Source organism: Primulina huaijiensis, chromosome 10 (genome assembly GCF_012295235.1).
Source record: "Primulina huaijiensis isolate GDHJ02 chromosome 10, ASM1229523v2, whole genome shotgun sequence".
NCBI lineage: Eukaryota > Viridiplantae > Streptophyta > Magnoliopsida > Lamiales > Gesneriaceae > Primulina > Primulina huaijiensis.
In genome coordinates, this window is record NC_133315.1 from 16,022,269 (window position 1) to 16,047,676 (window position 25,408).

The following is a 25,408-nucleotide window of genomic DNA, read 5'->3' on the forward strand; positions in this document are numbered from 1 at the left end:
TTTTTTGAAAAATTTATTTTTATTATTTATAATAACATTATATTATATATTAAATATATAAACAATAAATAAATAAACAATAAAATAAATATTATTACTTTTGTTACCTTTTTCTTCTGTTTTGGAGCTTGGAAAAATATGGAGGACTTTTAGAGCTTCGTGCTGATAACGTGTTGTGAAAAAGTAAAAATTTACGGTAAAAAGTAAAAATCTCAAACTCTCAAAATTATCACACTACACACTTTATAATATTTTTCTCTCAACTCAATTGTGATTTTCTTCACAAATGAGAGATCTATTTATAGAAAAATTTTACAAATAATCCAAAAATAAATTACATCATTACCTTCATCATCACACACAAATTTCAATATTCAACACCTAATTTTATCTAATTTTCAACATTCAAATATTCAATACACACATTTTAAATATTATTTTTCAACAACAAGTAGTTTGTTGGAAGTTTATTGACTTTAATTTCTTATTGGGTTGTTCGAATATTAGAATAAAATTAAGATAATGTAGTGTGATGATTTTGGTGTATTTGAACACGTAAAAGGACATGACATGACATTATGACAATAACGTGAGTCATCTTATTGTAGAAATATTTTTGGTTTAAAAAAAGAAAAGATCAAATTTCATGAAATAAAGAATTAAGAATGAGTTTCCTCCACAATACGTTTGCGCACAATGTATGTTGTCTCTTTGGATGTAAATCGATCGTTCTTACAACAAGTCAATCTTTAAGGTTATCAGCTGCATAAGTGTTCATCTGGTTAACAGAAGGAGAAATGTTATTCAACAATCTCACATTGCGCGAGTGTCTCATACCCATAAAAATCATTACGAATATGTGTCTTTTCTTCGCATTCAATCTTCCCATAATGTGAAAAAACCATTCTGAAAAATTCTCGATCTCAAGAGAAACTGAACAGGCATCATTCTTTGGGCATCATGAATTTAATTCTCTTGTATCTCAGGTGTATAGGCTTTGGTTTATTCATATAGTGTCACAGGTTTCTTGTCAAATGATAATCCGCATGAGATTTAGATATGTTCGGTCATTTATTTTAGTCACACACATTCACGACTTGCTTCATGTAGTGCAATAATCTTGGCATGATTTGATGAACTTGTTACGAGTGTTTGTTTCTATGAAATGCCAAGAAATTGTAGTGCTTCCACGAGTAAATACATATCCGGTTCGAGAATGTGTCTTGTGTGGATCAGATAAATACCCAGCATCAGCATAACCAATTATGTTTTGATTAGTATATTTTGAATACAAAAGTCCCAAGTCTGTCGTTCTTCGTAGATAACAAAATATATGTTTAATTCCGTTCCACTGTCTCTTTGTTGGATATGAGCTAAATCTTGCCAATAAAATTACAGCAAAAGATATTTCAGGTCATGTACAATTTGCAAGATACATAAGGGCACCAATAACATTTAGATATGGTACTTCTGGACCACGAATAACCTCATCATCTTCACATGGATGGAATGGATTTTTTCTATATTTAATGATCTAACAACCATTGGAGTACTTAAAGAATTTGATTTATCCATATTAGAACGTTTAAGGACCTTTTCTGTATAATTTGACTGGTGAACAAATATTTCACATTCTTTTTGTTTGATTTGCAAACTCAGACAATACTTTATTTTTCCAAGGTCCTTACAACACAACTTCTTGAATTTCGTTATTCGTTCCAATGATGTTTAAATCATCAACATATACAACAATAATTATGAATCTGGATGTTGTTTTCTTAATGAAAACGCAATGGCATATTGTATTGTTTACATATCTTTTTTTCATTAAGTGTTCACTTAGCCGATTATATCATATTCGACTGGATCGCTTTAACCCATATAATTATCTTTGCAATTTCACATAATAACATTCTTTAGTAATATATATTACTATCGAGTGATCCGTATAAGTAAGCTGTGACAACATCCATAAGATACAATTCTAAATTTTCAGATACCGCCAAACTAATTAAATACCGAAATGTAATTGCATCCATAACAGGAGAATACGTTTCTTCATAATCAATTTCAGGCCTTGGAGAAAAAACTTGTGCAACAAGTCGAGCTTTATATCTTACTATTTCATTTTTCTCATTTCGCTTTCGAATAAAAACTCATTTGTACTCAACAGGTTTTACACCTTCAGATGTAAGGATTATAGGTCTAAAAACGTTACGTTTATTTAGAGAATCCAATTCAACCTGGATGGCGTCTTTCCATTTTATCCACTCCTGTCGATTTTTATATTCACCAAAAGATTTTGGTTCATGTTCTTCATTGTCATTTATGATGTTAAATGTCACATTGTAAGAAAATATCTCATCAATTTTTTTTATATCTTTTCGGTTCCGTATTTTTCCATTATCAATATAATTGATAGAAATTTCACGTTTCTCATCAGTTTGTGATTCTAATGGAACATTTTCATCATCATGTATTTTTGTCGGAATATCATTCTCTATTTTGTGATCATCGTGTTTCTCTATGCTTTTTTTTTCGAGAATTTTTATCCTTGGAACCGATTGGTGTTCCACGCTTCAAGCGTTTAATGACATCATGAGTGTTTTCAATTTGTTTCTTTGGAATTTTAATTCGAGCAGGGACATTTACATCATGTATATATGATTTAGTTACTCTTTTTATGTCTGCAAATGCATCTGGTATTTGATTTGCTATTCTTTGCAAGTTCACAATTTGTTGTACATCATTTTCACATTGTTTAGTTCTTGGATCCAGATGTAACAATGATGATGTATACCATGTACTTTTTTTTGGAAAATTTTTTTCTTTTCTCCCCCTAACATTGAGAAGATTTCCTCATTAAAATGACAATCAGCAAAAAGTGTTGTAATCATGTTGCATGTCTGAGGTTCAAGATATCGAATTATTGATGGGCTATCATAACCAACATAAATTCTGCTCTTTCGTTGAGGTCTCATTTTTGTTCGTTGAGACGGTGCAATAGGCACGTATACCATATATCCAAAAATTCTCAGATGAGAAATGTCTGGTTCTTTACCAAAAGCAAGCTGCAATATGAAGTATTTATGATATGCACTTGGTCTGATACGAATTAATGCAGCAGCATGTAAAATTGCATGTCCCCATATAGAAACATGGAGTTTTGTTTTCATAATCATTGGTCTAGCAATCAGTTGTAGAAGTTTAATCAATTATTCAGCTAATCCATTTTGTGTATTTACATGAGCAACATGATGCTCAACAGTGATTCTCATTGACATACAATAATCATTGAAAGTCTGGGAAGTAAATTCACCAGAATTATCAAGTCTAATTTTCTTGATTTTATGATCGAGAAATTGATTCCGCAATTTTATTATTTGAGCAAGTGATCTTGCAAATGTCACATTTCGAGTTGATAATAAACATACATGTGACCATCTGCTGGACACATCGATCAATACCATAAAATATCTTAATGGTCCACATGATAGATGAATTGGCCCACAAATATCACCCTGAATACATTCAAGAAACATAGGTGATTCGGTTTGGATTTTTTCCAAGAGAACATGCTTTGCATTGAAACTTATCATTTTTAAAGATCTTCTAGTCTTTCAGCGGATGAACATGTGTATTTTCTGTAATTCTTCGCATCATTGTTGAATCGGGATATCCTAATTGATCATGCTAGTTAAACAGTATTGAAGAATTATCAACAACCATGTTTCATTCAATTGGACTTAAATGTGTATAATGCAATCCAGTAGGGAGCATTGGTAGTTTTTCAATTACATATTTTTTTCCTAATTTATATGTGGTAAGACACATTTATTTCTCATTTCATTCATTTATTGTCTGAGTATCATACCCATGGGAATATATGTCATTAACACTCAACAAATTTTTTTTCGATTGTGGTGAATACAAAGCATCATTTATCATAAATTTTGTACCATTAGGTAACAGAAAATGTGTTTTACCACAACTTTTAATCAAGTCTACAGGACCTGATATTGTATTCACCATTGTTTTTGTTGGCTTTAGTTCGAAGAAATATCTTTTATCTAGTATAATAGTGTGCATTGTACCACTATCAGGTATGCAAACTTCCATGGGATTAGTTCCATGTTTAGCTTTGTTCATAGCATTTTTCATATTTGAACTTCAAAAAAATATGCAATGAAAAAAATTACTGACAATATATATGTAATTTATTGAAAAATATAACGCATATCATAATTATACAATAAAACATTAGCATATAATTACATGAAAAATAAAATATTTTACATTTCTATTCCACCTATATATTAATCATTTTCAGATAAATCATTTAGAAAATATGCAGCATCAAAATGAGTTGAATCACTCAAACGGTCACTTCGTTCGGTGAAATTGATCTCTTTTTCTTTTCTCTTTATCAATTCTTTATAGAGCTTATAAAGGAGCTCGGGGGCTCGACAAATACGAGACCAATGTTTTGGAGTGCCGCATCTAAAACAAGAACTTTCAAATCTTTTTGAGTGATTTTCATTAACACTCATGTTCTCATGATGCCATTTCAGTGGGTGGTTCGTGACGTCTTTTTGATATGAGTTATAGAAATAACTATCTCGATTGTTTTCAAAACCACGGCCGTGACCGCGACCACTTCCACGACCATGACCCCGATTTCGACCTCGATCAAAATCTTGTCTTTGACTTAGATTTTGGTTTTCAGGTTTAAATTCATTTTTACTTACAACATTTACTTATGGAAATGTTGTTGATCTAGTGGGTCGGGACTGATGATTTCTCATTAGCAGCTCGTTGTTCTTTTCCGTCACAAGAAGACATGCGATAAGTTCAGAATATCTCGTAAATCCACGCACTCTATATTGTTGTTGTAGAGTTATATTTGATCCGTGAAAAGTGGAAAATGTTTTTTCAAGCATTTCCGATTCCGTAATCTCATGTTCACAAAATTTTAATTGCGAGATTATTCGATACATTGCTGAATTGTAATATCCGACTTTCTTAAAACCGTGGAATCTTAACGTATTTCATTCATCACGGGCGGTCGGAAGTATAACTTCCCTTATATGTTCAAATCTTTCTTTTAATCATTTCCATAAAGCTATGATATCTTTTTCAATGAGATATTCACATTTTAATCCTTCATCAAGATGTCGACACAAAAATATTATAGTTTTTGCTTTTTTTTTTTTGTAATGATGAGTTACCATTTTCTTTAATGGTCTTACTAAGACTCAATGACTCAATATGCATTTCTGTATCGATAGTCCATGGCATATAATTTTTTTCCCGTAATGTCGAGCGCAACAAATTTGAGCTTTGCCAAATTTGACATGGTGGTACAAGAAAAATAACAATGCATTTTATTAGTTAAGTTCTAAATCTATTAATATGACAATAAAAAGTGACGGATAAATTATAAGTACAAGTATTCTTAAAAATAAAGAAAAAACGCGAGGCAGATATTCTCCGATAAATACAAGATTAGTGACTAAAATAACCAAAATAATTATACAAAATAACCTTGAAAGAACCATATTATTCTTATTCGAAAATTTTAATGAAGAAAATTTTTAGGGAGAAAGAGTAAGTTTGGAGTGATCGAATGTGTTTGTAAAATCGTATTTATAGGGTAAAAACTAGCCGTTTATGACCGTTACAATATCTTAAATAAATAAATGTATATATATGTAAATTTTATGGTAATAATATGATGTATATAATGTTAATCATGTTTAAATAATTTTTTATATCACATCACAATATTATAATGAGGTATCAGTGACTCTTTTTANTAAAAAATATGAAAAACCTAACCTTCGAGTATCGTGCTGATAACGTGTTAAAAGTAAAAATTTACTGTAAAAAGTAAAAATCTCAAACTCACAAAATATATTAAATTGCACACTTTTATAAAATTTTATCTACTCAATTGTATTCTTCTTCACAAATTTTCTCTACTCAATAATTATTCTTCTTCAAAAAATTATCCTATTTTGTCATGGTAAAATAAATATTAGGAAACAATGATTACAACTGAGATATATTTTATATGAGTAGGTCTTTTGTGAGACGGTCTCACGAATCTTTATCTGTAAGACGGGTCAATCCTACCGATATTCACAATAAAAAGTAATACTCTTAGCATAAAAAGTAATATGTTTTCATTGATGACCCAAATAAGAGATCCGTCTCACAAAATATGACCCGTGAGACCGTCTTACACAAGTTTTTGCTATTTTATATAGAAACTAGTGCACATCAAATTATATTTATATTAAAAACAAGTTACATGCAAGAATTAAGAAATTAGTGTACATAATAATGTAATATGATATAAGATAAAAACTTTTTTTTATCATTACCGATGAAACTAATTTAAAACTAGCGACAATGTGCATAATCAATGTCTGTCTTGTAAGAATTAGGTATGCCGGTTTGGATAAATGAACAACTGATCGACATGAGTCCGATTAACTCGATTTTTGTCAAATTGGCCGGAAGCCAGAACCACCAAGACGATTTTTCTACATTGTATTTGGAGTGTTTTTCTCTCTATGATATAAAATTTTAGTGATTAGAACGTTTATAACACGTGTTGTCAAATCTATAAAATGTGAGAAACTCATATGATCTAATGATGTTGAGATATGTAGAGAATTACTCACGATATTAATGACTCTCTTGGAATATCATTTAAATTAAAGTATAATGTTTTGACATGTTATAAATTGTTTGAAAAAATAAGCAACGTCACTTGTACATTTTTAAAGATATTATGTTACTGGTTTAAAAGAACGAAATATACTTATACATTTCATCACGTATTTTTTTTTTATAAACAAAATATCTTCGTACCATATAAATCAATATATTTAAGCTTTATTGATTATTTTCCCAAACATTTTGAAAACTTTTTATTTTTATAATAAAACTCCACATATTATAAGTTTTTAAGACAATTTATAAAATATAAAAAGTACAAAAAAATGCAAGGTAAATTTAATCAGACACTATCTTCGTCAAATTTAGAAAATAGTGGGTTTTTCCAAAAATTGATTCATCACTAGGGATGGGTTGGAATGACCAATGACCTAAGTTTAATATCTTTTTTATTTGAGGTTTTTATATATATAAAATTGCTTTCAAACGCATAGAAAAACAAAATTAAAATATTGAAAATGTTATATTTCAAAATATCGGTCAAAAAAGAAATGTAATTTTAATTTTTAAAAATCTCTTCCAAAAGACACAAGCCGATGGCATGTGATAGCCCACAAAAAAATATATTAATTTTTTTTTTATTATTATTTGGCACATCATGCACATAAACACCATTTTTTTAAAAATTTTAATCTAGAGGTGGAAAGAACTTGAACTCGAGTCTACACACCGGGAATTCTAGGTGAGACCAATGGACCAAACGCCCGGTCTCTACATAAATACCATCTGGATACAAACAAACATTCAAATTTTCTTACGAATTTTCACTTACTTTCTACAAATACTATTGTGTGTGTCTTTTGATTTACTTTAGTTAGCATTTTTGTTATTTTAGAGAAGTTAAATAAAAAACATCAAATCTACGTTTGCATATTTATATAGTATTTTCATTAATTATGATGAACTTCAAATTCATCAAATAATGTTGTTATTGAAATTCGTTATATTTTATGTAACTAAAATGTAAATAAGTAATATATGAATTTAAGATTTCATCTATTATATATCCTCGAAATACATCCTTAAATTTATGACATTCGTAACTCCCGGAAGTTCTTCGTATCTATCTATTTTTATTTCTTTTCTATTTACGAAAAGTTATAAACTATAAATTACAATAGAAAAGAAACACAAAAAATCACAATATTTTAATCTAAAACGCAAACAATGTCAATCGTGGAAAAAAATTATATAAATATATATAGTTAATCTAAAAAACCAATTTTAGTCATTCTTTCCAAAATCATGCAATTGAATGATCAATGTTATTGTTAAATTTACGTAAGTAGGTGATAAAAACATTTTTCGAGATATACACGTGTATTTGAAAACGTAATTATAAATTTTAACGATTATATCTAGGGATGTAATCGAGCCGAGTCGAGTCGAACTCTTGACTGTTTGATCTTGATTCGTTTATAATCGAGATAAGCTCGAGCTTTATTTTAAAAATGTATTTATGGCTCACGAGCTTATTCAAGCTTTTATCGAACTTAATAAATATGAATTATATTTTTAAATTATCATTAAATTCAGTAAAAGTAAATTATATATTTAGAGAAAAATTTTACATTTTTATTAAAATTTGTAAATTTATTTATCTAATATATTTTTCTATATATTTTATAAGTAATGTGTTAAATTAATAAATTAAATATCAAAACTATTATTTTTTCATCCAATAGATGACTCATGAACTTACCAACGAACATGTTCACAAGCTAACGAGTCAAATATTGTAAAGCTTAAGCTTGGTTCGTTTATCTTAACGAGTATCATTAAACAAGCTTTTATGGAATCGAGCTTCGAATAGCTCATTTATTGTGAATATCGGTAAGGTTGCTCCGTATCAAAAACTAAAATTGATAAAAAAAAATATATAATTACATAATTATAATTGATTAAACTAAATATACATCACCAAAAATAATTGATATTTTACTTTTTAAAAATACATATTATTTTTTGAAAACAAAAAAATAAACAAAAGTTACTGGATTTAAAATGTTAATTAAGTCGGGTAAATAATAAACCCAAAGATGTTGACGAGTCTTCGGCTTTGTTAACTCAGTTCAGCACAAGTTCCTGCACTTGTCACCCATTCAAACTTCGATTGATACTTTTACTTTGTATCTTTATCTCGAAGAATTGGAGATTTTTTGTCAGCAGATCGTAAAATCAACCGAGCCAAAGCCGTCACCCCTACCTGTCAATCTCTGCATCCCGTGGATGTTTGTTTTACAACCACAACGCTCAATCGTTGAATCGATGTTCTTAGACGAAGTACTCAGGTAAAAACATGAATGTAAAGAGCTTATGCTTTAATTCTGTAGATATATTGTAGATAAATTCTAAGAGTTTGTGTAGTTACTTAACATTATTTATTTTCTCTTAATTAATCGTTGAATTTCATCCTTCACGTACTTCATTCTTAATTTATGTGCAGTTTTTAATACATGAATTCTCAAAGTTCTGTTTAAGTGAAATAAAAGTAGAAACCGAAGAGAAAAATAAATTTTTGTTTTTATTCAGCTCTAAAATTTAGGGGTGATGATTCTATCCGCACGACCTGCAGACGAATAGCTATATCTAACTACATTATTGATATTGTCTATGGTGGACTAGTAGAACGAAAGGTTTTATCCATACCCGCGGAACATTATGTTTTTGCTCACCTGGTCTTCCTCCTCTTTTGGTCGTGCTGCCTCTTGATCCTTCGGAAGTTCTCTGGTGTCAAAAGCCCTATGTAAGTCGACATCAACACCATCCAGTAGGGTGCTGTGCGAAATTTTTATCGGGGATGCGTGAATTTTGATTGTGGATTTTAATTGTTTTTGCTGGTGTCATTTTTGTTGGTCTCATTATTCTGGGATGATATGGTTGAACATGGTATCTTAGACTTTTTTGGAAAGAAATCCCATCATCGTTATCAATATATTTTCAGTTGGTCGTGTTTATGTAGTGCTTGGAATTTGTTCTCTCTCCATGGATGTTTGAGGTCTCTTGTATATTAAGTTTGCAAATCTTGTTTGATCAATAATCTACATCAATTGGCTGGATTGATTACTGGACTGGAAGCTCTTTTTGATTGGATGAAAGTAGGTGTTTATCTCTTGTTGATTAGCTAATCCTTTAATGTTGCACATCATGCTCTGATAAAATGTGCTTACTACATGTTTATTCGTGGTTGTTATGACCGCCATATGAATCTTTTTATCTTGGTAAGGCATATGGTGTACGGTTCACATTCGTGGGTTTATTTCCGTTTGTGTACAAAAAATTCCATGTGGTTGTGGTGTGAACTTATAAAGATATCAATTTCTTGGAACTGTTGTTACTTGCTGAGTAGGTAATGGAAGTTTTATGGTGGAGAACTAGATCAAGTGCATCATAATATGACATACAAGTATCCAGGTTTTGATGAAGCACAATTGAATAACTAGTTTGAGGCAACGATCCAATCTTCATCCCCTAATGTGTTGTTTTAATTTTTGTATTAAGTTTTCTATAACATGATAATCTGTAAACACGAGAATATTCGGTTCTATTATCTGGTCCTCATAAACCTCTCTATGTTAGCTTCAGCATCACTTGTCCCCTTCTCTTTGGCATAAATGCAAGTATTCATAATAAAACAATCCCAGATATCTACTTCTACTATCAAGTTCTGGTATTTGATGATTCCTTTATAGAGTAGAAGATTGCAAAATTTCAGAGTATAACTGTTGGGTTAAGATAAGTAGTATTGAAAATGTGATTTCTAATAAAATTCATAAAAATATTTATTGGAAAATCACGTGATGGCTTCCAGCTGAAAATTATGTATTTCCATTTATTGGCAACACCAGACCATAATGCTATCCAATTTACACGTGTCTATGCTCTCCTTTTTTTCCAGTTGCACATTTTTTTTATCTCTGATATCTAGTGATTATTTCATTTTGCTTGATAGGTTTCCCATCAGCTGTCACCTAACCCATCATTTATTTGGTTGTTTTCTTATTACTGAACAGTGATCTTCTGGAATTTGGAACTATGAGATGGTCAGGGCACATTTTTGTGTAACTTAAAATTTTGGTTAGTGACTGGATAAATAATCACCTTCTAGTGCTGAGTTGCACCACGTAACTTCTAGTGATCTGCTTGTATCAAGGGACGATTTTCTTGAGACTTGCAACTTTGGAGGCTGATTTATCCATTTCTGTTTCTTTTTTTGAATGTTTCATTGTGTAAGAAAGTCATGGCACAAGCCTCACCGAAAAAATTTCCACTTGACGCTAATGATTATGAGTTATATGAGGAAGTTGGAGAAGGTGTCAGTGCTACTGTTTATAAAGCTCGTTGTGTGCCTCTTAATGAGACAGTTGCAATCAAGGTTCTCGATCTCGAGAAGTGCAATAATGACTTGGTATGCCAACTTATATGAGTTTATTTGTAGACAGTGCCATCCTTTTGTTATATATTCTTTTTTGAAATTGGGTATCAATGTAATGTATTGTCACTCGTACAGTGGCAAAAGTCACCTTTTGAATCCTTCCACACATTTTTAGTCAATGTATGACTCTACTCATATTGGCAGATTGCATATTTGGTGCAATATTTGTACCAGAAAAACATTGAGAAGCTTGAATCGGAGATCATGCATTGCAGAAAACACACTTCTGGAAATCATTTCGTTTTCTGATCATTGGAGATATGTCTCCCTCCAGATATGAAGGAATCCGTATTAGTCGCATCACTAGTTGGTTGAAAAAGGTCAACAGTACAGATATTATTTGGCCATAAACATTTAGAAAATAGTAGGTGCCATGAAAATGCTTGATATGTATAACCATGTGTTAATCACATCTGTGAGTTCTTAATTTTCCATATTTCATAAAAAAGGTGACTGTTGCAAATGTTGCTGGATCTTTAGTTCTATCTTTTATTTTTTTCCTTTTTTTTTGCATTTCCATATAAACAGGACGGCATCAGACGAGAAGTACAGACAATGACCCTAATTGACCATCCAAATGTGTTACGGGCTCATTGCTCCTTCACCACTGGTCATTGCCTATGGGTTGTGATGCCATACATGGCTGCAGGATCCTGCCTTCATATAATTAAATCAGCTTATCCGGAAGGTTTTGAGGAGCCATCAATTGCTACCTTGTTACGTGAGGTTGTCAAAGCTCTTGTTTATATTCACTCTGACGGGCATATCCATAGAGATGTGAAGGTACGTGTTTTTTCAGATGGTTCTTTACTTGTCTTATTGCTTTTGTTGTTGTTTTTAAAAAAACAATTTGTTAAGGGCATTACGGCCCAAGAACAACCCAATGATGTTCCAATGAATCCAACCAAAGGACAGCCCAAACCAGTGGAAGTTGTCTAAACACGATTCATTCAATGGAAGTTTAAAAATACAGACAAGGTTCTACTAATTTTATCTTCATAGAATTTGATTATTATCTTTTAATTTAGTTATGTCAGGATAAATGATAATCATTATCAGTATTAAGGATTATATCAGGAAGTTATTCGCAGATTTAATTTAGTTATTTCCATATAAAAGATTTTCTTATCATCGAGGATTGGATTTGGAAGTTATTCAGCAAATTTTTACGAAGTTATCTTTATCATGTTAGAGGACTTTTTGTATTTAAGGAAGTTATCGTAATGAAATAAAACAGCTCGAAAGTGTTTATCACGAGATTATGAGGTTCTCTTTAACGAGCCTCGATTCGTCTTTGAGATCTTGAGGTCCTCTCTTCAATAAGCCTCAAACCCCTCATCCCGTCAACCATTAAACATACCATAACACGATCCATAAGTTGGAACCATAACACAATCATACCATAAATTCATCATGTTTGTGTAGAAATGTGTTTCAATAATTACATTTCTCACAGATATCCTGACTTGATCTCTGAACATTTTAGTTTCCTTTATTTATCTATGTGCTTTGGGCATGATTCTCTTCATAAATGTTGAGCTTCCTTTTGTAATATCATATATCTGTTTGGCTCTGGGAATATTTATTATGTTCATGGCCTTTTTTCTGGAAGTAAACACATGTTTCAGGTGCTATAGGATTGGTTTAGGGTGCTCCTCCGACCAGCTGTTTTTAAAATGACCTTTTTTTTAAAACTTCTATTGCAGGCAGGGAACATACTGATTGATACTAATGGTGCTGTTAAATTAGCGGACTTTGGCGTTGCTGCTTGCATGTTTGATACTGGGGATCGTCAGCGTTCTAGAAATACTTTTGTTGGAACTCCATGCTGGTATGTTAGCTACTGTAAAAGGGATTTTACGTGATTGATATTTATAGCATGTTTCCATTTATATTGGGTTGGAATAACTTTTTGGTTTAAATTAAACTTATGATACAGGATGGCTCCTGAAGTAATGCAGCAATTACATGGATATGATTTTAAGTGAGTATCTCCTGATAATTTTCAGTGTAGGTATTATCAAATTAAGGTATCCTTCTCATTATTCTCGATTTATATTCGTGTTAACAGAGCCGATATCTGGTCCTTAGGAATAACAGCACTTGAGCTTGCTCATGGTCACGCACCATTCTCTAAGTACCCACCTATGAAGGTTGATGATGTCATCTGTCCAAATTGTGTTTGCATCTAAATGTTTAGGATATTTTAGGTCTGAACTCTGAATGTTCTTGTTTTTAACTAAATCCAGGTTCTGCTAATGACCCTACAAAATGCACCACCAGGCCTGGACTATGAAAGAGACAAAAGATTTTCTAAGGTTTATTTTGTTTTTGAGTAGTTTTGCCTCTGAATATGTGTGTTATTTGTTAGTCATTACAATACAACTTCTTGCAGTCTTTCAAAGAAATGGTTGCAGCTTGCTTGGTCAAGGATCCTAAGAAACGTCCCACTTCGGAAAAGCTTTTGAAACATACTTTTTTTAAAAATGCACGTTCGAGTGATTATCTTGCTCGAACTATCCTTGATGGAATGTCACCTCTTGGTGAACGTTTTAGGGTGCTTAAGGTCAGGTGAACTGACATTTTATTTTATTTTATTTATTCATTTTTAAGCTATAGGTATTTATGTGAGATCAATTTGCCATTTCAGGCAAAAGAAGCAGAGATTCTTGTTCAAAATAAGGCATTATACGAGAACAAAGAACAACTATCACAGGTTAGATGTCTATCATATCAGATGATACAAATTAGTTAAACTCAAATACGGATATTAAACATGGCAGAACTTTCAGACATGTTAGTGCCTTTTCTTCTATTAATTTTATGAACAGATATTGGAATGCAAACATGTGGTTGAGCCGTCGAGGAGTAAATATGTGTCTTGTCGTGTCCAAATGTTGGATGTGGATATGATGTGATTTTGGATGAGTCAGTTTGTCTTTGTATATAAATGTTATATGCATGAGTTTTGAAGGTTCCATCGAAACTCAATGATGAGCTGTTGCTGTGTTACAGCAAGAGTACATTCGAGGAATCAGTGCGTGGAATTTCAATCTGGAAGACTTAAAGAATCAAGCTGCCCTTGTATGCAATCAGTGCACTATCAGTTGGTGAATGGGTTCAGTTCTTATAGGTGCTAAGGTCAATCAGGTCATTCACCTTTGTGTTTCGTGCAGATACAAGATGATGCGATTTCAAATTCCGAAGATCCAAGTGTGAGTGGGAATCTCTTGGACAGGCACAATGATGTTGGTTTTCTTGTGGAGAGGAAGTCTTCTCCTGAGCAGGTTAATAATTCAAATATAGACCCTCAATTGGAGGTAGAGTTACTACATGCTATAGGTGTCATCTTCCCTCCTGTTATATTTCTTTTTATTTTTGGCTTTTTCAGTATTCTACGACTTTTTGCTTGTTCTTACTATACCCCTTCAATTTTTAATCTGATGTGCATAGTCTGTTTTTATTGTTTTCCTAGGATGAGCTCAATGATAGTCATGATTTGGAGAATTCACTCACTGCCTTTCCTAGTAAACCTCTTCAGGCGCTGAAGTATGATATCAAATCTATCTATGTTTCTGGTTTATACTCTGGTTTCTGCCAATTACCTCGTCAGTTGCTGTTATGCCCATCTTTGAGAGATCCAAAATTATATAATCTGCATAATTTTATAATCAATAAAGTGGGAGTGATTTGATGCTTGTGTTCTCTGAAAAGAAAAGGTTCTTTTGAAATGATATCAGACTGTAAATTAATACTTCACTGTGTTGTGAAGTTTGAAACTTCATTATTTTAACTTTTCTATCCCGATTATCAGTGTCTTGCCACTCTCATCCACCCTGTTACACGTTTGAAGCTAAATTATTTTTCGTGTGTTTCATCTTTACGTTTGAACAACCAATGAGAAAAAGAACTTCAGAATTACTGGTTATTTGTTCTTTGAACTTGAATAAATGAAGATCTTTAAACTTGGACATATGAAAATTTTCTGTTTCCATTCTCTTGGTCATTATATCATAGGCCGAATGGTTTGTGAAGTATGTTTCCTTCTATTTATTTATCCTTTGTAGCCTTAATTTGATGAGTTTGACAATCTTCATTTATGTGCTATGAATCAATGTTATTTGCCATGTGCGTATGAGTTGGTTCTGGATATGCTTGAGAGTTGAGACCTATATAAAAACATTTTATAAAAGACACGGACTTGTGTTTATGCTTGTAAAATTGTACTGGGTGCACACATAGCATAGTAACGGCCCCTGTGAGCATGACTTAGAGGTAAAGTGTTTGGAGAATAATGCGAGTGTCAGGAGTACAAATCCCAACGGCGACTTGGAGGGGCCAATGAGATGTAAACTAAATGAAGGTTAGCTTCAAATATGTATAGAATATGACTACATTCAAATTTACATGGAGGGCAAATTAGGGGGAAAGGTCGCCCACCCGTCCTCCCCAGAATTAATCGGGCGTAACCCGGATTCCTAGGTTACTCAAAAAAATTAAAAAAATAAAAGATAATATGCATTAAAGCACTCGAGTGTCTGGGGATTTAAGCTCAAAGCAAAGCACACACTTTACCAAAAAAAAAAAAGAAAATCAAAATTCTTTTACAATGCGATAAGAATAAAATATGATGCATGAAATATCAAGCACTGAAATCTTCATCTTAATCACTTGATGCCATAGTTGTCAAAAGTGCATGAAGCGTGGGCCTAAGCACACTCCAAGGTGCACCGCTTCTTCCGCTGTTCGTGACGGTGCATCCATGCCCACTTAAGCATGATTTCGGAGAATAAGCATGTGATGTCGCCTCTGCACTTTGCCCTCTGCCCTCGCCTCTACCCCTATTGTAGCAGGGGTTTTAATTGCCTAAGTTTATATGGTCTTCTTATTTTCTTAGTAATTTTTACAGTTTATAGTTTTTGTTTAATATTTTTTGATTTCTTGATTTTCAGTTTACTTGACAATGTCAAGTACAACCATTCCACCAAATTGAAAGGATATTGTTCAGAATATGCAACACTTTCGGATCCTAAAAATCCAAGTGTTGTAATTTTTGATTTGATATCGTCAAGAGAATTGAAAATCAATAAATAAAAACTCTATAAATAGTACAAATTACTGACAATATAAGAAGGTTATATGAATTGAGACTGTTGAAGCAAGGAAAGGTGTAGGGCAAAGGGTAAAGGCAAGGGCAGGTTTTCATCTTCTTTTTTTTTTTTTGCTCTTTTTAATAAACAGAAATAAAAAGAAAAGGTTCTCATGCTTATTCTCCGAAGCTCGCCAAGCTCTCTTGGATGCCCAACGCGAACCACTCGCTTCATGGAAGTGGTGCGCCTCAGAGTGCGCTTCGCTGCTCATTGGGTAGCGAGCCTTCATGCACTTTTGACAACTATGACACATAGAAATAGTGTTTGTGCTTGTGGTTTGAAATCAAGAATTATGATTTTATGGGATTTTTCCTCTTAGGCTGCATTTGGACGGAAGTATTTGATTTGGATAAAAGGATTTGAAATTTAATAATTTGAAATTCATGGATATCGAAAGGAGGAATTTGAAATGCCTAATTCAATTTTTTACCCAAATATAAATAATGGATTTGAGTATGAATTTGAATTCCACTCATTTTAAATCTTTCAATCTAAACACAATCTTAGTGTTATTTTGGACGCTGGTTATATGAGTGTGAGTTTAGTAAATGACTTTTCAAATGCACCTTTGAAAGGTTTAACTGATGGGTAACTTCTTCTAAATGCAGAGGTTTCTTTGATGTTTGTGAGGATGGCATTGGTGCTGGTAGTCCAAGTTCAAGAGATTCTGCCTGCACAGATTCTGAGTTGCAAATTCAGCAGCAGCTTTTGACAGGTACTCAGCAAGAATCAGGGAGAATTGATGGTTATGACATTGGCCGAAGTGGTTCTGTGCGGCATTCTTTCAGTGCAGGGCCTAAAAAATGTTTGAGTGGCTCACTGTTACAGGACTATGTTTCATCTCCTAAGAATTTCGTTGTTAATGGTGACAGGTATGATATTCTCAAATAAGGTGTAGAATACAAAATACTATTTTGAGAAGGTAAATACTTGTATGCTGGTAGTTGAATGATATAGAGCAGGGTTGTGGTTTGTTAATATATAGATTTTGAATGTTCACTTATAGAAGTTGCAGGTTTTGCATTTCCTCTTGTGATTCATTCTGTTTTACTTAACTTTATCTTCTTACTAACAAGGTTTCTATCATAAATGTCCTTGCATGATTCTTCATTCTGTTTTTACCTTACGGGGTATGAGAAAAGGATGTGTTCAAAGGGCATGGGTTAATAGTGCGATTGAAAGATTTTGATCTCCCTTTTTGTCGTCTTCAAAAATTTTTTTTATCAGACAATATTATTATGATTATGAAAATTCCTGCATTGCTGGAAGTTCCTACGTCGGATTTGTTCATGTTATGCTTTGAAGATTTTCAGTTTAAAATATTCATCAGAAATACTGCAGAAGCACGCTGATTAAATTTGTAAACTCAAATATTAGTTAATTTATGTCTCTAAATATGATGGTGTGTTAATTTTTATTTTTCGCCCTGGAAATCAAGGAAAATATTTAGAAGAGTTTAAATTTTACAGTGGCAACATGTTTACTGAATGTCCTTTATAGTGTTGTGCAGTGTGTTTTCAAGTTTACTGGAGGCTTAATCATCTCTGTCTTCTATTGATTATTTACAGCTCATATCCTATACTTTGACATGCTTCTGCCTTTTGGCATTTTAGCTAATTTTTCTGGAGTATTTAATTTTTTCCTATAAATATGAAGGGAATATCTGCAACCAAGATATCCGAGTGAGCGGAACTATAGTGGTCCTTTGCATTGTCGTCAAAAGAAAGATGCCGGTAATTCTATTACTGGTAATGCATTTAGGCATTTTGCTGTTTTTGGCCGTGTAGACACGTGTGAGCTTTTTCTTATGTTTCTTCTTCAGTGGTTTGTATGATCTATATGTGTTTAAACATGCATTTCAGAGCAGGAGGCATCTGAAGGTGCTGTTGTTGAATGCAAGGGACGTTTTAAAGTCACTTCAGCTGATCTTTGTCCAAAGGTGTAGATCAATTTAGTAATGTAATGGCAACTGCAGTATTTGTTTTTTATTTGATTATAGTGAAATGCAATGAGATATTACTGTCTCCTGTGCTGATTAGGCGGTGATATGTATCTTCTCTTACTCTGAATCAACTGATAGTGTCATCATTAGTTCATTTAATTTGAAGTTTATGAGTTTCAAAATTTTGTGTACTTGGCAATGTTTAGTTTTATTTTGGATGTTTTGGAATGAATGTTATGCGGAAATTTATTTGGAGATTGTTTTGGGGGAGTAAGGTATGTTTAATTCTGTTTTTGGAGAGTGCCAGCCTAGCTTTTATGGCTGGAGTTGGAAGTCGCTAATTACACTGTGCCTCTTTATTGTCCTTTGCAAGTTTTTGTCTTTATTGGGGATATGTTTTTGATAATTTTGATATGTCCACATAATGGGCTTGTTTCCCATCATTTTAACATGGTGACTAGAAATTGATCCCAAGAGTATGTCAGTAGCCGTCACATGTGCTGGAAATTAGATGTTTTAGAATTTGCAGTTTTACCCTTTCTAATGCGAAAGGTTACTACTCTTTTCTATAACAATTAGTATTCTTATATTTCCATAACTTCCATGTCTATGAAATCTTGTACTTTAGACCCATAATAAACTCTCTGGAATATGGTGCTCATTTCTTGCAGATTGGACTAATTGACATCCTAGGCCTGGGCGTTGCAATATTAATATGTGTGTCTCTTTTGTCAACACATTCATATGTTGGATAGTTACTGGATGTTGCTATATGCTTCCAAACTTATACTGTTCTACTAGTTGCATTTAATATCAATAGAGGAGCTTGTAAATTCTTGTCTGGCATTTTAAACTTAAATCTGTAAATAAGTTCATATGGTTGGCTAGAAGATATCAACTAATGGAAGATGCATTACAGGTTCTAGTATTATAGGTGCCATTTCTTATCATGTATTTAGCATGCAAAACGTAGAATTCCTAACTTTGTGTTTCAGTTGTGTCATGTAGTATAGCATTTAACACTGCTTAATTTACATTTCGGCTAGATAATTTCTTATTCTACGAACACTTGCCTTGGAAATTATTTAATCAATTAATGTGTACATGAAAATAAGCAATTTTAGTTTTTAGGCAAGCGCTTTGTAATCATTGCCTTCCTTTCCCATGTATAGGGTCCTTTAAACTCCAATAACCCACACTTTGGGGCATCCTCTAGCCAAATAGTTCCTAGTGTTACTGCTGCTTCAGTTCTGCCTTCATTACAAGGCATCCTGCTACAGAACTCCATGCAAAGAGTGAGAAGCTCTTCTCAAATATATGGCACCTTGTTCTTATTAGATATTACTGATCTGTATCCATTCGTCTTGACAGGAAGATATGATTAAATTAATAAAGTTTGTAGAGCAAACCTCGGGTAATGTTTTTTACACAATATCCTGCATGTTTTTGTTTTCATTTCTCCTGTACCTATTGTAGTTGCTTCTAGCTAATCCTTTGCCACTTATATTTAATTTACACTGTATATGAGAAGTTTTTCCCCCTCGGTTTTGTACCACGACCTTTGGTTTTTCTAATGCGCAGTTAATCCTACTGAGAACTCGGAGGCTGGAATGAATGATCTGATGCAGGTATTATTTCTTGTGTATAAAAAAATCTTTTAACTAGTAGAATTGTCATGTTAATGTTATAAGGAATTGCATACATCGTTTTATTTCCTATGACATTATACTAGTTGTCTTCTTATGCTCCATGCTCACAAAGTGTTTTCTGGTTATTTTGCAGGCGAGTCCCACTTCAGCAAAGGAGCGAGAATTGCAGGCTCAAGTGATTCAAATGCAACAAAGGTATGTAGTGAAACTCTTCTTTGAGTTCTGAGCTTCTTGTCTTTTCCCCTTTTGTGTTTGAACAAGTTTCAAACAACAGTATTGGAAGTATGGTTGAGGAACTCCAGAGGCTGAAGACAAGAAATACTCAGGTATGTCTTTAATTGCCTCACATAGAATACCGTTCTACTCGATATTCCTGAATGGCATCTTTTATCTCTTCAATTTCTGCACGTTTCTTTCCACTATCATGTTTTGAAAGTGGAAACATACAACACAAAAACTAGATAATATTTTACTTTGTAAGCATATTGTTCTGCATGCAAGTGAGACACCATCTCTTTTGGCTTGCAGCTGGAAAGAAAACTCAATTTTTTGCTCAAAAAAGACGATAAGATACGAGAATGACGAATCCCTGAAAAAAGAGAAGGAATAAAAAATTCAAGGACGATGTACCAGCTATCGTGAATATTTAGCTTAAGTCAGTATTCATTTCTAATTTCTCTTCTCTAATGGAAGCCTGTTTCTCCGAAAGCATATCTACTGTGTGGGATCAAGTTTTTTTGAGCATATATGTGTTGTCCAGAATTAGTTTTGTATAATATATCTGCAGTAAGGCAGGCGTCCGTTTTCTGAGCTGCTATTTCTTAAATTATCGATGTATTTGAGTAACATAATCGCCACCGATTTCATGGTTTATTGTTGTACAGTATGATCAATTCAAGACTTGGTTTCTGTGTATATGTAAATTGAAGATGAGTAACTTTAATTTTTGGGACTTTTTGTTCTATTGGAAGAATCCGTGGGCTGCAAAAACACAAGCGCCGTGTAACTAACTGGGTTTTTTCTCGGCAAGTTGACTGGTGTGGTTTTGAATATTTACCATTTAATTTGAAAATGATGTATTAAAATTTGTTTTATTGTGTTTTTTTTTATTTTTTTATTTTATAGAGAAGTTGAATTGATTTTATACCTGGATGTGATGATTTGTATATGTACTCGATGCCTTTTGAGGCAATGTGTGCATGCATATTAGATTTAATATAAATTATAAAAATTTTTGGGAAAATATAAATTATAATTTTAAATACACTAAATTTTGTATAAAGTGTAATTATGTTGAATTAGCTTTTTTTTTTTTCCTTCAACTATTTATCTAATAAAAATATCTTATTAAATTAAATTCTTCCTAAAGACTCGTCTATGAAAGTTGAAACAAAGAGGATGCAACTGTGCATTGGGTACACGTTTTTCCTAAAGGACTTGTTTCCAAACTAGCTTTTCGATTGGGGTAAATAAGTGGGTTGGGTTTCAAATATGTTGTCAATTTTTATCATCTATCTTTTAACTTTAAACAATTAAGTCATATATATATATATATATATATGTGTGTGTGTGTGTGTGTGTGTGTGTGTGTGTGTGTGTGTGTTTGTGTGTATAAGTGTTAATGTGTTACTACAAACATAAACTGATTGCAAAAAATTAAAAATAAAACAAAGACGGTAGATTAAAACTTAAATTCGAAGATATAAATGACTAAGATGTCAAAGAGATAAATATACAAAATCAAAATTGCAAGTTTCCTTTATTTGATTTTGTCTTGTATTATTTTTAAGGGCTTTTTTTATTAAAAAAAATGTTAAATCGTCATCTCGGTTGAATGTTTTAAATACGACAATTATCTCTTTTTGTTCAATGCTTTTAAAGCTAATAATTAAATTGCAAAATTATAACAAGAAGAATGTATGAATATGAGTGGTCCTTCTTCAAACAAAATAGCATTTAATTATATATAAAATGTCTTGTGAGACAGTCTCACGGTTCAATTTTGTGGGTCGAATATCTTATTTGAGTCATTCATGAAAAAATATTACTTTTTATGCTAAGAATATTACTTTTTATTGTGAATATCGATAGGGTTGACCCGTCTCACAGATAAAGATTCGTGAGAGCGTTTCACAAGAAATCTACTCTTAATTATAACATAGTAGCCAAGTTTATTTTATGAATTTTTTAAGGAATTTTATTAGTATTTAGTATGCAATCACGTGTTGTTAGAAGTTGACAGATTTCTGTAAAATCCATCTGGTGAGTTATGTCATACAACTACGGGTGACACATGTTAAAGATTAATATTAATTGATTGATTAAAATACCGTTTGACCCTATGAATTTTGTTTGGTTGGTGAAATAAGATAATCAATGAAGTATAATGAGATAATATATCAATATGTATGAATAATATAATATTTTATAACTTTAATCATTTATAAAATTTGAGTAAGACGTTGTATGAAAAAAATTACCAACACCTTCTCAGACGAGCTTCTCATACAAGAGTTGCTCAGTGTGATTTATATGACTAACATGATTCCAGGTTATTGTGTAAGTTCGAAAATTTATGTAATACGTACCGAATAGTATCATTTGCGGGTTCTCGCATAATTACAAAATATTTTAAATCAATAGTAGATCTTTTGTGATAGATGCATTGATTCGGTCTATAACTATCATGAAATTAATACTTGTGGAATAAACAATGTTATTTTCACCAGTTCGGTTAGATCGAAGATTTGTTTCATAAAATTAATCTATAAAACAATCTCACATAGTTTTTGTGTTTAATCAACTAAAAAATCAACATTAACACTAAATGGTGATTTGATAAAATAATATGAAATAATAAAATCATATACAAAAATAATAAATTTTAATAATAATAATAAATGTTAGTAGTATATAATAAACTCACGTGGGTTAGCTATAGGTTTTTTAATGTCCTTCATCTACCCCTTTCAGTTGCGAGGTATGTTGCGCAGCCATCCACGTGCACTGCACCTGCCCTTCAACACGTTGACCTTTTCAAGCCGAGCCGGATGCTTACAAGCCAGCCGCTTCACTCACGGCTGGGAAACTATTTTAATAATTAAAACTTTTTTTTTTATTTTTTATTTTAGTTGATTTATCTTAAATACATAATAATCAAACATTAGTCAAATAACCAACGTTAACAAGATCGAACATGTCTATCTAAAAAATGGTCCAAATGTTCGGACCAATTTAACCAGACATCGAATCAGAATAATGTTTAATTATGTAAACATTAATACGATATAATGAATAATATATTTTAAATTTTATAATCTAAAAGATGTATATAAATAGAAATTTTTTTTATTAAAGTTTAAACATTAAATAATTATATGCTTATATTCAAACTATCAATTATAATTATATACATTTAAAATAAAAACAATATATTATTTAAACTCTAATACTATCGTTACACTCAAAATCTACAAAAAAAAAAAACTGCAATCGCAAAAAACCAGCAACAACAAATGTCCGTTAGCTGTTAGAGCCCAAATTTATCTAAGTTCCATCAAATAGTCGGGTGATGCAAAAAGGTCACTCATGGGGAAGTTGACCCACGACCGATGATCGTGAAAGATAGTCAGAACAGCTCGAAAGAATGAAACAAAATCAGAAGTGATGATCAGAAAAACTATCTCGAAAAAAATCAACAAAAAGCTACGACAAAGCTTCTGCAAAATTCTCTCAATCATTTGTCTGTTTATTTCAATTTTCAGTTGTCAGATTTCTTTAATCTTCCACATATTCTTCCAATATTCTTGTAAAAATGTTGCTCAAGTTCATAACAACATAATTAGAGTTGATGTTTTTCATAGATTCTCTATATAATTTCATCATATTCATCAGTTTATATTTTTAGCTTTGAAGTCATACCGAGAAAATATAATGAACATTCGAATTAGGTCATTAAACACTTGATAAAAAAAACCATATCATTTCACATTTGGTACGATCACGTGCCTGGTCCGCTCGCAAATTTTTGTGATAAATATTTTGGCACGTCCAGTGAGACCACAATGCCTCCAAAGCGTATTGAGAAGCATGAAGGAATTCCCCAATCACAGGGGAAAGACCATCGATCACAAGAAGAATAAACTGATGTTGATGGAAGAATAATCAAAAAACTTGTACACAAGCTCAAAGAAGAGGCTATGAATGAAGGAATTGCATTTTCTGGTGGCGAGGAAGTTTCAACAAACATTATGTCTCCATGGAGAAAAATATCTGTGGTGATATCAAATAAATGACCAAGGCTCTTATTGCTGTCATGATGGACTTTATGCAGAAATAAAGGGATGGAGAAAATCTTTGAAGGAGGAGAATACGTCACCGGAAGATAGTAAACCTAAAGAGACTAAAACTATGTTGTGTGAGGACCAAGACCAGGGGTCGGGAAGTTCTCAAGCAAGTGTAATCCGCAGCTTGGAGGAATCACCGATTCTGGGTCTGTCAAGAAAGGAAAATATACTCCTCCGCACATGAGGGAAGATGAATTGGGACCAAGACACCAAAATTATAGTAAAGGTAAACAAGTTGCCGATAATATGTTTGTTGTAACTTCTCCTAACATGCATCTGTGGATGTATGGTGATGAGGGAGTACGTAGATATTTAGTGCCAAATTCAGGGAATAAAACTCGGGTGGCGATCTATCCCCCAAACTCATTACGACATACTCCAGTCTTGGTCTTTGAGACTATGCGTGATGTTATTCAAGAGTTGTATGGCCTAAGGGTGAGGCCAATAAACATAACAGAGTCTCACAAGTCATACTCTGATGATGTTGTTAATCGTGATAATTCTTATCCACGAGGATACCGCATTCCAGACTTCACTTTATACTCGGGGGAAGATGGTCAGTCTAGTGTGAAACATGTAACAAGGTTTGCGATACAATGCGGTGAATCAGCAAATTTGGATAATTTTTCCAACTACAAGCTACGGTTGTTCCCCAATTCATTGACTAGAAATGCTTTCACTTGGTATGCAATATTGCCTCGAAACTCTATTATGACTTGGCATGACATGGAACACCAGTTCCATATACAAATTTTCAGAACAATGTTCGATATTAGTATAGCGGAATTATCAAGGGTGGTCTAAAAGCCGAGAGAATTTGCTAATGATTTCATATGTAAATTCAAGAGGATGAGAAGCAAGTGCAGAGTGTCAATTCATGAACCAGAATATGTGAATATGGCATAACGAGGACTTGATTTTTAGCTTGGGAAAAAATTCCAAAGTATCAGAGTATGAAGAATTATTGCATGAAGAAAGTCATAAAAGAAAATCTGTTGTAGGCTCTTGCTTCCAAGAAGTTGAGAAAATCGCATTGGCAGAAGTGGCTAATTCTGGATCACGCACGGTCCCGTTATTAAAACGCGAGAGTAAAGAATTTTTCAGGATGAACTCTTCTCTAGTTCAAACGCCATATACTTTGA

General features: G+C 32.5%; 1 protein-coding gene across 7 annotated transcripts; it reads left to right on the top strand.

Annotated features, from left to right (window-relative positions):
• Nucleotides 1-8,793: 8,793 nt before the first annotated feature.
• Nucleotides 8,794-21,007, top strand: LOC140985774 (serine/threonine-protein kinase BLUS1-like). Of its 7 annotated transcripts, XM_073453689.1 has the most exons (23): nucleotides 8,794-9,035; nucleotides 9,277-9,490; nucleotides 10,758-10,821; nucleotides 10,979-11,152; nucleotides 11,708-11,962; nucleotides 12,886-13,010; nucleotides 13,119-13,163; nucleotides 13,251-13,332; nucleotides 13,429-13,497; nucleotides 13,575-13,745; nucleotides 13,830-13,895; nucleotides 14,195-14,263; nucleotides 14,356-14,499; nucleotides 14,655-14,728; nucleotides 16,938-17,201; nucleotides 17,986-18,077; nucleotides 18,192-18,268; nucleotides 19,444-19,566; nucleotides 19,643-19,685; nucleotides 19,853-19,899; nucleotides 20,054-20,115; nucleotides 20,195-20,246; nucleotides 20,449-21,007. In XM_073453689.1, exons 4-23 carry the CDS (start codon nucleotides 10,985-10,987, stop codon nucleotides 20,500-20,502), a joined length of 2,082 nt encoding a protein of 693 aa, XP_073309790.1. In that variant the 5' UTR covers nucleotides 8,794-9,035; nucleotides 9,277-9,490; nucleotides 10,758-10,821; nucleotides 10,979-10,984; the 3' UTR covers nucleotides 20,503-21,007. The 7 variants fall into 7 exon arrangements, with proteins under 7 accessions (XP_073309790.1, XP_073309789.1, XP_073309793.1 ...); XM_073453688.1 differs by having other exon boundaries at nucleotides 10,697-11,152; XM_073453692.1 differs by having other exon boundaries at nucleotides 10,758-11,152; nucleotides 17,986-18,062.
• Nucleotides 21,008-25,408: the final 4,401 nt, after the last annotated feature.